General features: G+C 33.7%; 1 protein-coding gene across 2 annotated transcripts in view; it reads right to left on the bottom strand.

Annotated features, from left to right (window-relative positions):
* PPP3CA (protein phosphatase 3 catalytic subunit alpha) overlaps nucleotides 1–16341 on the bottom strand; it is a 365964-nt gene that overhangs the window by 94597 nt on the left and 255026 nt on the right. For both annotated transcript variants that reach the window (XM_051965901.1, XM_051965900.1), the window contains exon 3: nucleotides 7890–8014. In XM_051965901.1, coding sequence (XP_051821861.1) covers nucleotides 7890–8014 — 125 coding nt within the window. The remainder of the gene's footprint in view (nucleotides 1–7889; nucleotides 8015–16341) is intronic.

Here is a 16341-nt window from a genome sequence, read left to right on the forward strand (position 1 = left end):
TTTGAAATAGCTTCTATTTCAGTTTAAAAGCCTCTTCTAAGAGTTAGTCCCTCTTTAGAGTTATAACCAACAGACATTTTATTCCCAACTTTAAATACTTTTGGAAAAAGGAATAACATAAAGCAATAAGGATAGGATTATGGATTTAGGGCCAGACTTCATTGATTCCAATTCTTTCATTTATAGATAAGGAAACTGAAGTTCTGAGAAATTAAATGACTTGTCCAAAATCACACAATCATCAGGTGGTAGAACTAGGTTTGAATTAAGTGTCTGACTAAAAATCTAGTGCTATTAAGAAAAGAAAAGATGCTTCTATTTAAATGATGAAAACACAATATTTTAACAAAGTTATCCCAAAATAACTCTTAATACTCTGAAGTCTAGAGGAAGTGTAGCTGTGTTTAACTGATAAGAGACGCCAGTCAGTAAAACAAACAAACAAAAAAACAACGGGAAATATGTTCCCTCACTTGGGAAGAATGGATAAAATCCAGTGGAAGTAGAAAAAACAGAATCCTATTGAAAACTAGCCTAGCAGGTCTTTCTTTGTAATCCAGTCATTATCTTATTTTCCCCACATTACTTGTTGTGCTCATCTGCCTGATGTTCTACTTCAGAATCACAGAATATCACCTTCTACATCACATCCCACTCCAGACTATGTGACTTCATAACTAATAAATAAAACAACCTCGCCTGATTAAACATGAATGAAGCTTCTGGCTTAGTTTATATCCCTGAGAGCTTGAATCTGCCCAGAGTTTATAAAGCTGCTACAAAATCAGCTTACTCTTAAGCCAAGGGCAAGTTAGTGACAGAAAGGATGAGAGTCCGTGAACTCCATTTAGAAATTTAAGCAATCAAAGAGTAGCTAAGGGTGGAAACACCTCTATTTGCAATTCTGAACCAACCTAGAATACATACTCAAAGTTAAATGGATTAGGACACTTCTTAAAGTTAAAAGCATGGCTACTACTATTCTATTATGGGCCAGAACTCTGAACTTGAAACAAACGAATCTTACAAGATACTAAGTCAGTAAAATTGATAGAGACAATAGTTATCTAATTTAGGATGGTTCAGTATGATTGATTTAATTCTACAAGGAGATGTTATGGGCCAGAACTTGAAACAAGGTACTAAGTGGAATTGAGGAGACAGGGGTTAAATCTAGTTTAGCATTGATTTAATTCTACAACAAATAATGGTTTCCTAGTGATATAATGACTGGTGTATACTCAGTGTGGAACATATAAGGAAGAAGCTCTCAGGGCCAAAAAAGACAAGTGCACTAGAAGCTCTCGGAGGCTAATACAGATTCATTCCATGGTCCACCTTTGTGGTGGCTGCAAGCTGAAGCACAAACCTCTGGAGTCAGGGAGATTCAGAAACTAAAGAAGGGAGGCGGGAGCTCAAATTCTCAGAACCAAGGAGAGAGATAGGCCTCCTGAAAAACTAGCCCAGGCCCAAGTGAAGGAAACAAGACTTGGAAGGAGACAATAAAGGATTTGGACTTTAATCCTTGGCTATTCACGTGGTGATTATTGAACTGAAATGAAGGCTGCTCCCAGAGACCCCAAGAAAACCTCAACAGAGAATATTACATTTTAAAGAGAATATTACATTATTCTAAGGAGCAAAATCTCTCTTCAACTCTCAAAACTTTAGTTTATTCTGGATGAGTCCTGATCTTGGCCAAAAAAAAAAAAAAAAAAAAAAAAAAAAAAGCAAAAAGTGTGGAGAATCTAGGATACATTGTTAAAACTTCCCCTCTATTATGATATGGGTACCCCTGAGACTCATGCTCAAAAAACCCCATGATACAGGGTCTATAAGGGCCGTATGTGGCCATGAAACCAGGCTATAAAATTCTAGGACAAATTTTATTCAAATTAAACCTCAGATTGGAAAATCTAAAGCAACTTCAGGAGACCTCTGAGATTTGCTGCAAAATGAATCAAAAATATTATTGTCTACTCGTAATTATCCAATTTGCCTATGAGAATATAAAGACAAAGGGTGGCAACTTATAATTTATTTAGGACAAAAGTTCCTGATAAGAATCTCTCAGCACTATAAAAAATCCTAAAACTAGTACAAGTTAAAGTAAGCATATTGTAAATCTGGGGTCCTCAAACTACAGCCCACATGCGGCCTGCTGAGGACGTTTATGTGGCCCACCAGGTTATGGCAAAATCAGACCAGAAGTGACGTTCGACCTAAACTGGCATTAGCAATGCATACTTCTGGCACTGGGCTGAGGCAGCAGAGACAGAGTGTGAGGTGAGGTGAGTTCCCAGGCCACCCAGGTTCCTGGGGTGTGGGGAAGGGAGAGAGATGCAGAAGATGGAGAACTGATGGCACGCGGCCTTGTACAGTAACAACAGCCACCACAACAGACAGGTGCGGGGGATGTACAGTGCATGCTGCGCATGTTACCAACACTGCAGGGGGAATTCACTGCAGCAGTGAAGGTCAGAAGCAGGGAGCGTGAAGAACAGGAGAGAGAGTGAGGGAAACGGAGGCATCACAGCGCAGAGGCAGCTTGGAGGAAGTTGGACATTACAGTCTGTGTGTCTCTGTGTGGGCAAAGTTATTGCTGGTATTGTTTTTGTAGTTTTGTATATATATTATATAGGTATTTTACTAATAGCATAATCCCTAGGAAATAATGATGTCAAGAAAAAAACTGTATGTCTGATATGTCAGAATATAGTGTCTGTGTTCAAAGAATATAATTTGCGTGGACACTATGAAACTCAACATAAAGATAAATATGATTGTTTGGTTGGAGAAATGAGAAAAGATAAAATATTAAAACTGAAAAATACATTGACAACTCAGCAAAATACTTTTATGAAGCAGAAGCAGCTAAATGTTTCATCACTGCGAGCAAGTTTTCAAGTTGCCAAGCTAATAGCATGCACTGGCAGACCATTCGTGGAGGGAGAATTTGTTAAAGAATGCTTTCTTTCTGTTGCCAAAGGAATGTGTCCAGAGAAGGCCAATTTTATTTAGTACAGTGAGTGTTTCAGGACCTACAATTACATGGAGGATTGAAGAAATGGGAGATAATCTGCATCAACATTTGCAAAACTCCATAAAAAAAAATTCATATTTTTCCTTGGCACTCAATGAAAGCAATGATGTTCATGATTCTGCACAACTTCTAATTTTTATTCATGGGATGAATAATTATTTTGAAGTCATAGAAGAGCTTGCTGCACTGTAAAGCATCAAAGGAACAACTACAGGAGAGGATATCTGTAAAAAGGTTTGCCAAACTATGAATGGTTTGGAGCTGGACTGGGCTAACCTAGCCAGAGTGACAACTGATGGTGCTCCTAGCATGGTGGGATCTAAGAAAGGAGTAATTGCTCGCATTAACCAAGAGATGGACAAACATAACCATTCTCATCCAATAGCCATACACTGCCTCATCCACCAACAAGTGCTGTGTAGTAAGTCACTGAAGTGGGACTCTGTTATGAAAATTGTGGTATCTTGTGTTAACTTCATGAGAGCTAATGCACTAAATCACAATTTCAGGAATTCCTGTCTGAGCTAAATGTTGAGTATGAAGATGTTCTATATCACACAGAAGTCCATTGGCTGAGTCGAGGGAGAGTTTTGAAACATTTCTATGACTTACTTCCACAGATTACAACTTTTCTGCTTTCAAAAAACAAAGAAGTACCAGAGCTCAACGATGCAGAATGGAAATGGCACTTTGCCTTTCTGACAGATGTAACAGAGCTACTCAACAATTTCAATATGCAACTTCAAGGAAAGGGGAAGCTTATCTGTGATATGCAATCACATGTCAAAGCATTTGAAGTAAAATTAGGCCTCTTCATCAAACAAGTGAAGGAGGAAAACTTCTGCCATCTCCTCACAACTCAAAATCTGTTAGCAAAAAAACCGCTGATTGCATTCCCAAACAAAACATGTGTGGATTCACTTGAAAATTTGCAAAAGGAGTTCCAATTAGATTTAAAGAGCTTCATCTCCATGAACAGGACATACAGCTTTTCCGTAACCCATTTTCTATTGACATTGAAAATGTGGATACAATTTACCAAATGGAACTGGCTGAATTGCAGAATTGTGACTCTGTGAAAGATGCATTCAAGTCAAGCAGTCTTCATAATTTCTATGCATCTCTCCCCTCTGAGACATATCCTCATCTCAGGAACCATGCACTCAAAATGGCAACCATCTTTGGCAGCACTTACGTCTGTGAACAGACCTTTTCTAGAATGAAACATTTGAAATCTCCAACTAGATCAAGACTAACGGATGCACACTTGCATCACTTGTTATGACTAGCACTGACAAATATGGAACCAGACACTGACCATCTCATTAGCCAAAAGCAGGCCCAGAATTCCCATTGAAATACTGGTAAGTTTGTTGATTTAACTTTACTTCATTTTAAATATTGTATTTGTTCCCATTTTGTTTCTTTACTTCAAAATAAGATATATGCAGCGTGCATAGGAATTTGTTCATAGTTTTTGTTTTTACTATAGTCTGGCCCTCCAGCAGTCTGAGGGACAGTGAACTAGCCCCCTATTTAAAAAGTATGAGGACCCCTGCTGTAAATGATTGTTGCATATGTTGTACACATATATGTATATATACATACAGAGAGGGAAAGAAATAGAGAATAGTTACTGCATATTATCTGTACATTATACATATGTGTATGCTTTACATATATAGGCAAACACTTATGTGTATAATATACATACAGAGAGAGCTGGTCATAATTGGGTTGTGGTTTTATTATTATCATTGTATCATGTATCTGGTGTTAGCAGAGATATTTAAGGAGGAAGAAATGCTGCTGATGGCAAATAAGCCAACTAGCTAATTTACATTCTTTTAAACAGTTTAGGTTGCTCAACAAAATTAAGAAAAAGACTCAGATAAGATTCCAAGTACTGGAAATGACATGTTGAAGGCAATGCACACTGCTATATGCAGCTCACAACATTCCCAAGTATGATCCAAACCAGATTAAAATGTAACAGGCAAATATTTAATGAAATAAATAAGAATATAAAAACCACAGGTATTAGCCTTTTTATATCAATATGTTTTGTGCCTTTCCTCCTGCCAAGGGGGAATGTGTCCATAGCCTTCTTAAATGTACTGATAATCAGAGAGCTGGAAGAAAGTGTGTTCTTTGTGCTTTTTGGTAGCTCCTTTAGAGTGGATGTTAATTTTATTATTTTTATTTTTATCGCTAATGCCTAGCACAGGTTTTAGTACATAACAGGGTCTTAATAAATGCTTGTTGATTGATTGTGTCTCTTCCTCTGGTATTTTTTTTGCCCTGTGGTAGGGCTTAATTCTGTGCTAGCTAATTGGGGATTAATTTTCTAGAAAGGGAAAGCAAAATCCAAGATGCTTAGAGTATCCTCAGAAAATCTACATTTCATCTCTGATAAAGGAGGAGATTCAGGCCTTGAAGGTATGTTTCAGAGAATAGCCAAGAGTTCTAATCTAGTTCTTTGCTTTTCAGATGAACAAACTGAGGCTCAGAAAAATAAAATGATTTCCTCACGGCCAAATAATGTGAAGGTGACAGCATTGGAACTGAAAAGCAATAGTCCATATAAATCTCTTCCAGCTTTCTCCATGGGACAGTATACTTATCTCCTTACTTAAAACCCATGGATTTTTTTTTTAATGTGGGAATTTGTTTTTCTTGACTATGTATATTTCTTATAAGAGTTTTCGTTTTCTTTTTCTTTTTTCAATTGAAGGAGGAGGGGAAAAGAAATGTTAATTAACTTTTTAAAAAGTAATTTGTAGAAACTCTACAACGGGTATTAATAAAATTATATTTTTCAAATCAAAACCTTACATGCTTGGCATACCAGTTTCACTTAAGAGCATGAAAACTTGTTGGTTCCACCCATTAGAAACAAATAATAGAATTACTTAACTTTCCCTTAAAATGCTTTGTCTCTCCATCAACCTGTACATTCCTGAAGATACCACATGTTCTATTTCATTGTACTACTCCAACACCACAGTTCCTTGCACAATACATTGTACACAGTAGCTGTTTCAACTAATTGCTTAACTGAGTGAATAGAATAATATTGTTTCAGTTTTTTTCTATTATAATTATTCATTTCTTCTAAGTACCCCAATATCCCAGTTAAGAAGATGTGATCTCCAAAGGAGATTTTGGACAAACAACAAAGAATGAATAAATGAAGACTCCTAATAACAACAACATAGTACAAGTGTAATACTAGCACAAAATTATTTTTTACTCCTAGTGAAAAATATATTTTTTAAAAAGAAAATTAATGTCTTATGGTAGAATTTATACAAAGGTAAGTAATAACCTTGAATTGATATTAACTTTAAAGATGCCTTATATTCAAATGATTTCAAATAAAGTATTCCCTGACATATTACTATTCAATCAAGGGTCATTAGGTAGGGATCTGTCTTCAAAAGTAGTTAAAATATTTCATTTTAGTGTATTTTTAAAAAAATACTCTAGTTCTATGTTATCAAACTGAAATAGAAAGAAATCCCTGTCTCTGCATTTTGACATAGAAAACTGTAAATTAATATTATATATATTGTCTTGGAATTTTTTTTTTGCTAAGATTTCTCAATTATATTTTGATCCAGTTTTGTTCCACTGGAAGTTATTTGGATTGCTTACTACCTAGGAATGAGTTTTATACCTGTTTATTAACAAATACTCCTAAAGACAAAAATACATCAATTATAAACTGTAAAAAAAATTACAAACTGTAAAGTGTAAATACATGTCTGTACTCTTCTTGGTGCATTAAAATGGCCTATTGACCCAAAATTGACATACTTTAGGACTTATAATTACTTTACCAAACATGGCTAATCAAGAACTAGAAGGGTGGCCAGACAACATTTTATTCAATCCTTTTATTTTACAGATGAAGAAACTGAAGTCAAAGAAGTCTTTATGATTTGCCTAGTGTTACACAGGTAGTAAGCATCAGAGACAGCACTTAAACCAAGATCATGACTCTGTCTTTCCAGTACTATACTATTTCATTTAACAGAAATTCATGACTTCTGTAAACTATTGCATATTTAGGATATGGATGGAGGAGGTAAACTACTCACTGAAGCACTAATGGTAAAGGAAGGCAAATGAAAATAAAAGCGCAAAAGCTGAGAGATTGTATGAGAGAATATTGAATTGTGAGCTTTTCTATTGCAGTATGAGCTCCTTTAGGCCAGGGATTGCGTTTTGCCTCATTTTGTAGCACATTGTCTTAGCACAGTGCCTGACACATGGTAGAAACTTAATAAATATTGACTGACAAAATACTCATATAAGGAGAAACAGTCCTTAGATAGAGTCATTGCAAAGAGTATAATATTAAATATAATTACTTTAGTAATTACATTATTATTGTATATTACATTTATTATATATAACATATATTCTGATATAATTTACATATATAATATTTTATACAATATACTATTGTAATATTGAGACTTCCAATTATATGTAAAATGAGAATATAAAAAATAACTTATTGAAAAGCAAATTACTCTTTAAGTAAATTTGAGAATAAATTCCCTTTGTTATAAATAAAGGAGGAAGGTCTTCTGCCCTTCCTTTATTGTGTTTTTACATTAGGGAACCAGTTGAAGTGGAGATCTGCAGGAAAGTTGAGATAAATCTCCTTTCTCAGTAGCTCTTTAGAAAGAATGCCAATGGGAAAGAAGGCTTACCATGAAAATCTATCATTTCAAGGTTAAGTGAACATTAGGTGAGGTGAGGATCCCTCCCTTGTCTTGCTATGGGTAGTGCTGCCAGTTCTCTGGTCAAAGGAAAAAGGATAACTGGAACTTACTTCAATACTGAAGTACCCTCTGTCCACATAATCCCCTAAGAAGAGGTATCGTGTGTTGGCCGGAGAGCCTCCCACTTCAAAGAGCTTCATCAAATCAAAGAATTGTCCATGGATGTCCCCACAAACTGAAAAAGACAGATACAACCACTTGTTAATATCCATTAATCTACATGAAAAACAAGAATATTTAATGTGTGGACTCCAAAATCACAAGGAACTTTTATGCAGACAAGTTAACTTAAATTCACTGATGAAACAAACTAGGAAGAATGAATAGTTTACAACATTCAATATTCCAGATAAACTAAATTCCTTGATGTTCTTCTCATGCTCTATTTCCTCTCCGGTTTCCACATTCTAGTCTAGGCTCTCCCTCATTCCTAGAATTCAACCTACCTTCCCCCTGCCCCTTGGAATCTAGTTCCCTTCAAAATTGGGCTTGTATCATATTCTTGCCTTTAGTAACTCTCTCAGCTGCCTAGTGCCACTTCACCTCAAGCCTTAAATTACTTTGCAACTACATTGCATATATTATGCATTTACTCATCCATGCACATCTTGTTTTGTGGATATATATATATATATATATATATGGGATATAATTCACATTGAGAGCAGATTGATTTTTTTCTTTGTATCACTACCATCCACCACAATGTAAAGCACACAGCAAGTATTTAATAAAAGCTTAATGATCGATGGACAAAAGAATTGTGAGACCTCTTTAAAAAATAGAAGTGATATACAATTACTAAAAAAAAAAAAAAAAATCCTAAGAAGGTATTTAATTTGCACAGATGACCATGGATTAGGCACTACAATTTACACGTCGGTGTTAACTGGAAGAAGCTCATGCTTTAAGAGCATTTAGTACTAACATAAATGCCATATTATAAAGTGATTCAATTAAGTTCAATTCACTCTTTACCCAAAACTTAAAATAATTCCTACATAAACAAAGACATTTATTCTTGGCCTGTTGGAACTTATTGACAATGTGCTAATTAATTTTCAGAATGCATGAAATTATAACTTTCAGTTATAAATGTATATAATAGATACAAATTTAAAAAAAGACAACATTGTACTTGGAAGAAACATGTGCATATATAAATAAATATGAAATTTGTATTAAGGAACATAAAGTCATTTTAAAAGGGAGCATATTCTGTGAAGTGGGGCAATCAAGAAAGCTTACCTATGAAGAAATAATTAAATTGAGCTTTGAAGGAATCTAGGGATTTGAAGATGCAAAGGTGAGAAGGGAATTTACTCTAGATAGTAGATCATTTTGACAAGATTACAACAGGAGCAGAAACTTTTGGGAGAAGTTTTTGTTCTGCCCACAAACTGTCCAATCAGAGAGCAGAAACAGATGATGGTACTGATGAAATATAAACATGAAAATTGAAGAAAAATCAGTAAAGAGGAGTTTCAGGGTGATGAGGTGTGGAGCATGATAGTGGAATCAAACTGAACAATGATGCTAGTGAGAAATGAGTGGAAGGAATTAATATGTAATCAGCCCAGAAAGGTTGCAGAAAGGATATAAATTTTAGTTTGAGGAATTTGCTTTTTAATCTAGAGGCAAGAAAGGCATAATTAGTGAATTTTGAGCAAGAGGGTATCATATGCAGATGTGTGTTTTATTATTTTGGCTTCTCCAAAGCAAATGAACTGTAAAAGAGACAGAGTAGAGTCAGAGAGGCCAAATAGAAGAATATTGTAGTATTCATGCAAATATGAAATGATGAAATCTAGAACTAGAGCATGTTTGTGATTGGGGGAATCCAGATGGATGCAAGAAATTCTGTGGAGATAGTTTGAAAAGATTTGGCAATCTGTTGAATGGTAAGAGAATGTTATTCCATAAAAGAAAATGATAGAAAATGCTGTTCAGATTTTGAAGGCAATATGAGAAGAAATGTTTTATTTCTGAGGTATTATTCATGCCCTTGTATTATTATAGTCATGTAAATGTGTTCTGGCTTTACACTGTACCTCAGAGAAAACTGGCATTAAGTTTCTTGGAATGTGATGCAAATACATCATCAAATGTGTTCTGTACCCAAGACTACAATCTCAGACTTGTCAATTCTAAGCTTGGGAAACAATTCTAAGCTTGTTAAAGACAGTTGAAACTAAATGAAATCTTTTAATGTCAATATGCTGTTAGAAATATTTTTATCCATTATATACATTTAAAACTGAAAAAAACATAATTTCAGGCATTCTAGAAACTAATGAAGATACCCTATATGTCTCATTAAAAACAAAACAAAACAAAACACAAGACCATAATGATGGATAAATCTTGATAATAGGAAACATATAGGCGCCAGTTCACATACTGACAATTCATAGTTTATTTAATACATTAGAAACTGATTTTACCTAATATCAAAGTAATGGTAATTATAACATCTTCTCTTGGTAGTAATCATGATATTAGGTAGAAATAATATATAAATAAATTATGCTATTACTGTTCTAATGTAATACATGAATAATGTAATTAATTGACACGTTGTTACAATTTTCATGTAATCATCATAACTTGCTTTTCTATATAGCTCATTGATGTTACAAAAGTGTTTTAATTGCCTTATCTCAGTTCATCACTCAATAATATTGTTTCTAGGGAAGTAAATGCCTCTTCCCCATGTTCTAGCATCAGGTTTTCATGAAATCTGATTACTGAAATTAAGGATATATCTATAGGGATATATATGTTATGCTAGTTTGATATTATTATGCTATTTTACCTTTTAATACTATTCTAAATATTACTCAGTGTCATGAAGAAGCTAGAAAACTCAGTGGATAGCATGCTGGGCATGAAGTTAGAGAGACCTGTGTTCAAATCCATCCTCAGACATTTATTAGCTGTGTGACTCTAAGAAATCCACTAAACCTTTGCCTTAATCTGACGGAGAAGGAAATAGTGAAGCACTCTAATATCTTTGCTGGGGGTGGGGGGTGGGGGAGAAACAAAAAACATGGACTATCCATGGGGTTACAAAGTGTCAGCCATAACTAAAAACAACCTACTTTCATATACACCACACTTTTCTTTGACACTACATAGTTTTCATTTTTAAATGATATATTTCAATCAAGCAGTTTATAGTAAGTGGTATAAATATTCAATATGCTTTTAAAATCTCACTCTTAAAATTTACTTCCTTGAATTAAAGAGTGTAAGAATATAAGGAAGAAAAGAGAGAGAGAGAGAGAGAGAGAGAGAGAGAGAGAGAGAGAATTCTAGTTTTCTCCTATTCCTTGTTTATAAAGAAGTGCAAGCCTAGAGGACCCTGGAAAATCTCCTTACCATTTCCTTTTCTTAAGTCCAAGAAGAAACTAAAATTTAAAATTAATTGCTCCTCACAAATTTTGCTTTTATATTTCAATGTACAGCTCATTTATTCTATGAACAGCCAGAAATATAAACACTGCAAATCTCTTTTATTCTCAGAAATATGATTTAAACCATTTATACCACTAACACACAAGTATGATATCATCTGAGAACCAATGCAACACAATTATAACCAACTAACAGCTTCTAAATAATGTAAACATTAATCATATCTTACTGTCCTTTGTCTAAACATGATGGTATGTTATAGTCCATTCGAGAAAATGGGAAATTAAGGCCTTCTTCCTTAGTCTATAAGAGCACTGCGATCAGAAATAATCTGTGATTTTCAGGCACACTGCAATTATGGAACCAGCTTAATGATATAAAAGCAACAAAATACAATAAATGGAAAACGAGATCCTATATCTCTTGGGATATTATTTCCTATGACATGATTCAATTTATAACTTGAGATGACCAGACTTTTGCAACAGTACTTCTGCAGTAAATCATTATATTCTACAACTTTGAACTAAAGACAATATGCCACAGTTGCATATTAAAAACAAAAACAAAACAATAAAAAATATAAAATCTTCAAAAGCAAAACAAGAGCATAATAACCCCAGACACTCCAAAATGAAGAAAGAGTTCTTTGCTAGTCATATTAAATAATTTCTAGTAGTCCCTGCTATTTCAATAATGGATACTTTTATTCATCTCATCACTCCCATATCACTGTGGGACAGACACAAAGAGAGACACACACATATACATCTCTCAATTTTGTCATCTGTAAAATGAGGTAATAAGATAATTTAACATTTGATTCATTTTACATCAGTTTGGTCCTGAGCCAGAAAATATGCATACACACATATAATCTATAATATAATATGATATATAGCATTAATATCCCATGGTGTGATATTAATATATTTATGATTAGTGTATTGTATTTAATTACATAATAAAATAATATATGTTAATTCCTAAGTCAATCATGACATATTTGACAAACAGGGCAAGATGAAATCAATTAACAGTTTCTAAATGATGCAAACATTAAACATATCTTACTATCCTTTGTCCAAGCAAGATGGCAAGATATGACCCTGATTTTGGGAAAATGGGTCTTTTTCCTTAATGTATAAGTCTATTATATTTACAGTATTCTAATATAATAATATAATATAAATGTATATATAATTGCATTTATATATTTCATTATATACATTATGCAACGGAGAGAAAAAGATGACACATTTGTATATATATATTTGTAAATGTATGCATATATAAAATATATTATATATGTGATGTATGCAAGCACATGTATATATTATGGTTTCTTTTCTTAAATAATTTTCCATTTGATTCTAGAATCAATTTGCTCTCGAATAAATAAGTTCTTATTTATTTAAAGCACTGATTTCCAAACATCATTAGGAAGCACCTTAGGGATACACATTTATTTTGAGAGTAATCATTCATTCAACAATATTTGGGTACCTATCATGGACTTAGCCCTGGTTCAAGTTCTACTAAATGATATGAAATAACTATAGGACATAGTCTAATAATCCACTAAGCTTAAAAGCTAGTTGGAAAAGACAAGACTAATAGCTACATATATAATGATGTATAGAATAAAATGAAGAAATGGCTAGTATAGAGGGAAAGCTCTGTTATAGCTCAGGAGAGGGAGATCAATTAATTCATTTAGTAAATAGATATTGATAATAAACAACACATTAAACAATTTCACAAATATAATCAGCTTTCCTCACTGCTCAATTTAATCACAATTCATTGTATCATGCTCTTACAGAGAGCTTTTTTCATTCTTTTAAAGTCACTCTCCTATATATTCCTGGGGACTGATCAGAGCTGTTAAAAGTACAATTTTATGTTGAGTACTTTTGGTGTTAAGAAAGATAATTTATTCATTTATTGGCACACTTAAATTATGTTGAAAATGTTTATGTCCATTACTTACAATAATTATTTTGCATAATCTTTTCTCTCTGTCTTTCTACCTATGCATGTGAACACATGCAACGTACACACACAGAAAGTCACTAAAACATGACAATGATTGGATTTGTGAATTCCTTAATATATCAAATTCCTAGAAATCCCAAGTGAGGAAACCTCTCTACCAATGCAGGTGGCACCTTCTCTGTAATGTTTATGTTTTTGTAATAAATGTAAAGTTTATATCATTAGTTGGACTTGTACCCAGTTATTCTTAGAAGTGAACCCTGATTATACACTGTCATCCAGTTATCCCATTTCATATATATCACACATGGAATCACATTATAGAATTAATATGGAGTCATCTGTTATAAAAAAAGATTAAAATAAGCATGTTTTGATACCTAACAGAATAATCTAGAAAATGTCAATACCTTATTTCTAAAAACATATTAAATAATTGGAAACTTCTTTCCCTTTCCTCTCCTCTCCTTTCTTACTCATTTTCCTTTCTTTATTATATATGCAAATTAACATAATAACAATGAACTTCTTATAAATGTTTAGACAACTAGTTTTGTAAACATGATCCAGAGATCATGTTATACATATTAAATAGATCTATGCTATTAAAAGCAAATGTTGGGAATATACATTAAAAACTCTCAAACAGATCTGTAATTTCATTGATTAGGTTGCTTTTGTCAATGATGAACCTCTGTCTATGTCTATCTATGGTGGATGAACCCTAACCATATTTTCCTAAAAGTTCAGCTCAGGGGACTAAATCAGCTAGAAGCTTTCTTTACCTCCTGTCATTAAAAGAATTAAAATGCTGCATTCTAATCTCCCATAAACCTTGAACTTCCTCCACAACAAATATCTACATTATAAATGAAGTCCTTAATAGGACTAATGTATGGCACATGCATACATGGTCATCCACATGTAAAGTGATGCATAATCATGGAATGTGCTGCAGAGCTCATGCCTGTTAGAATACAAAGTCACTTCACTTTTAATTGATGTCTCTTTGGGGCTTAGTGTCCCCATCTTACTATGTACTAGTATCCTTATTTTCTGGAGGGATTCAAGAAGAAGCTGGATATTCATTTGCAAGGGATCTTGTAATCGAAACTCCAGTTTTCTAGGTTGTCTTCTAAGATCCTTTCAAATATAATCTCAGAGTAGTACTTCTTAAGAAATCTTAGAAGTTATCTAGTCCAACTTGTTCTGCAATAAATAGTATCCTTAACAAATGGCTCTCCAGCCTATTTAAAAGTGACACTTCATTTGTCTTTCTTTCTTTCTTTCTTTTTTTTTTTTTAATTTTGAGTCCATGAATGTAAAGAAGGTACATTTATGCATACCAGGTATACCAGCAAAGGGTAGACTACCCTATGTTCTAATTGTTACTTAAAAAAAAAAAAAAATCAGTGCTAGATCAAAATTGTGGCAGGTCTTAGTAGCTAACCACTATGGTTCCCATGAATCTCAGATTCTATGACAGAAAGACACTTTTTTAAAAAAAGAAAAATGTACTTTGTCAACACAAAAAAGAGGTCAATTGGAAAATAAGATACAGCTCTATTTTAAAAATTATCATAACTTTGACTTATTAAAAAATGTTGGTTTGGTTGGTTGTTTATGTGCAAGCAAAGACTTGTTCTTTGCAAATGAGTCCTTTCTTTTTTCCTCTATTTTTTTCCCTCTCACTCCAATTTTTCAACATATACAGTCCATTCCAAAGGTCCCAGTGTACTTTTAAATTGAAACAACAAAATGGCAAGTGGATAGAGTTCTGGGTTTGAAGATGGAAAGATCCAAGTTTAAATTTGGCCCTATACTAGCTATGGACTGTGGTCAAGCCAATTTGTCTGCCTTAGTTTCCTCATCTGTAAAAAGCTGCAGAAGAAAATTGAAAACCATTCCAATATATCTGTGAAGAAAACCCCAATGGATTCACATTAACATAATTAAACTAACTGAACAACGACAAAGTTTTCTAAGCTGTTAAAACATAAAATTGCATTAAGATTTTTGGAACATCCTGTATATATAACTCTTCAGGACAACCTCACTTTTGACACCCAGTGAAGCCATTGCAGGTTCAAATTTTTATGTGTATTAAGATCCTCTCAAAGTTATAGCTCACAAGTCCCTAATGGTTTATTATTCATCAGTATGACATACCATATATAGTATTTATATTAATAGATTGCTTTTAATCAAATTATTACAATTAATCAATGTAACACCCAGTCTCCTATAAATGTTGAATTTACTCTATAATAAGTATTCACATACTAATTGGAAGAATTGTATATCTTTAAGAATTAAATGGGGAATATGGGAAATATTTGGCCATATACATGTGAAGTATATTCAAAATGCTTGATCAGGGCACATGTGGAAAGTCAAGTAATGCCTCTGAGGGTATGCAGTTGCTGATATCTTGTATGTATGTTGTTGTGTCATTCTGAGCTGAACTTGCCCTTTCCATATTCCCCCTCCCCCAACTCCCCTTCTAGGCATTGCTTTTTTGCTGCCTCCTTATACTCAAAACTCTTTTTGTTAACTCCTGTTATCTCCAACTTTTTCAGGATTACCCAATGTCCTCGAAAACATTCATTAAGAATGTTATATTTCACGTTCTTTCAACATTTTTTTTTTTTTTTTGGCCTCCTTCACCTTCTATTGATGGGAAGGAAGGTATCAGGAACCTCTGTGATTAACAAACCTCTCCTCTGAAAAAAAGAGGTCCTTTCAGTTTCTTCTATCAGTTTGTCTTTTCAGATTTCTGTGTGGTCCTCATCAGATAGATAATCTAGCTTCAGGGACACCTGCAGTCCAGCCTTCAATCTTCTGGAGGCATTGTGATAAATAAAGCCTCTCACTGGCTTTCCCTAAACCAACTTTTCAACCAATTGTTCTCTCTTATCTTTTTATCTGGATCTCTAAAGCAATAGCTATGAAAATCTCTTCTCAGCCAGGTTATACTGGAAGGTAGAAGACTGGGATAAAAATTACCTCTACCCTTTGAACTCTTCTTTGAATTCTTAACTGCTTCCTTGAAAATATTTTAACTGATCTGTTGTCTACTTTCTTCCC

Source organism: Antechinus flavipes, chromosome 6, assembly GCF_016432865.1.
Source record: "Antechinus flavipes isolate AdamAnt ecotype Samford, QLD, Australia chromosome 6, AdamAnt_v2, whole genome shotgun sequence".
In the NCBI taxonomy this organism is placed as follows: Eukaryota; Metazoa; Chordata; class Mammalia; order Dasyuromorphia; family Dasyuridae; genus Antechinus; species Antechinus flavipes.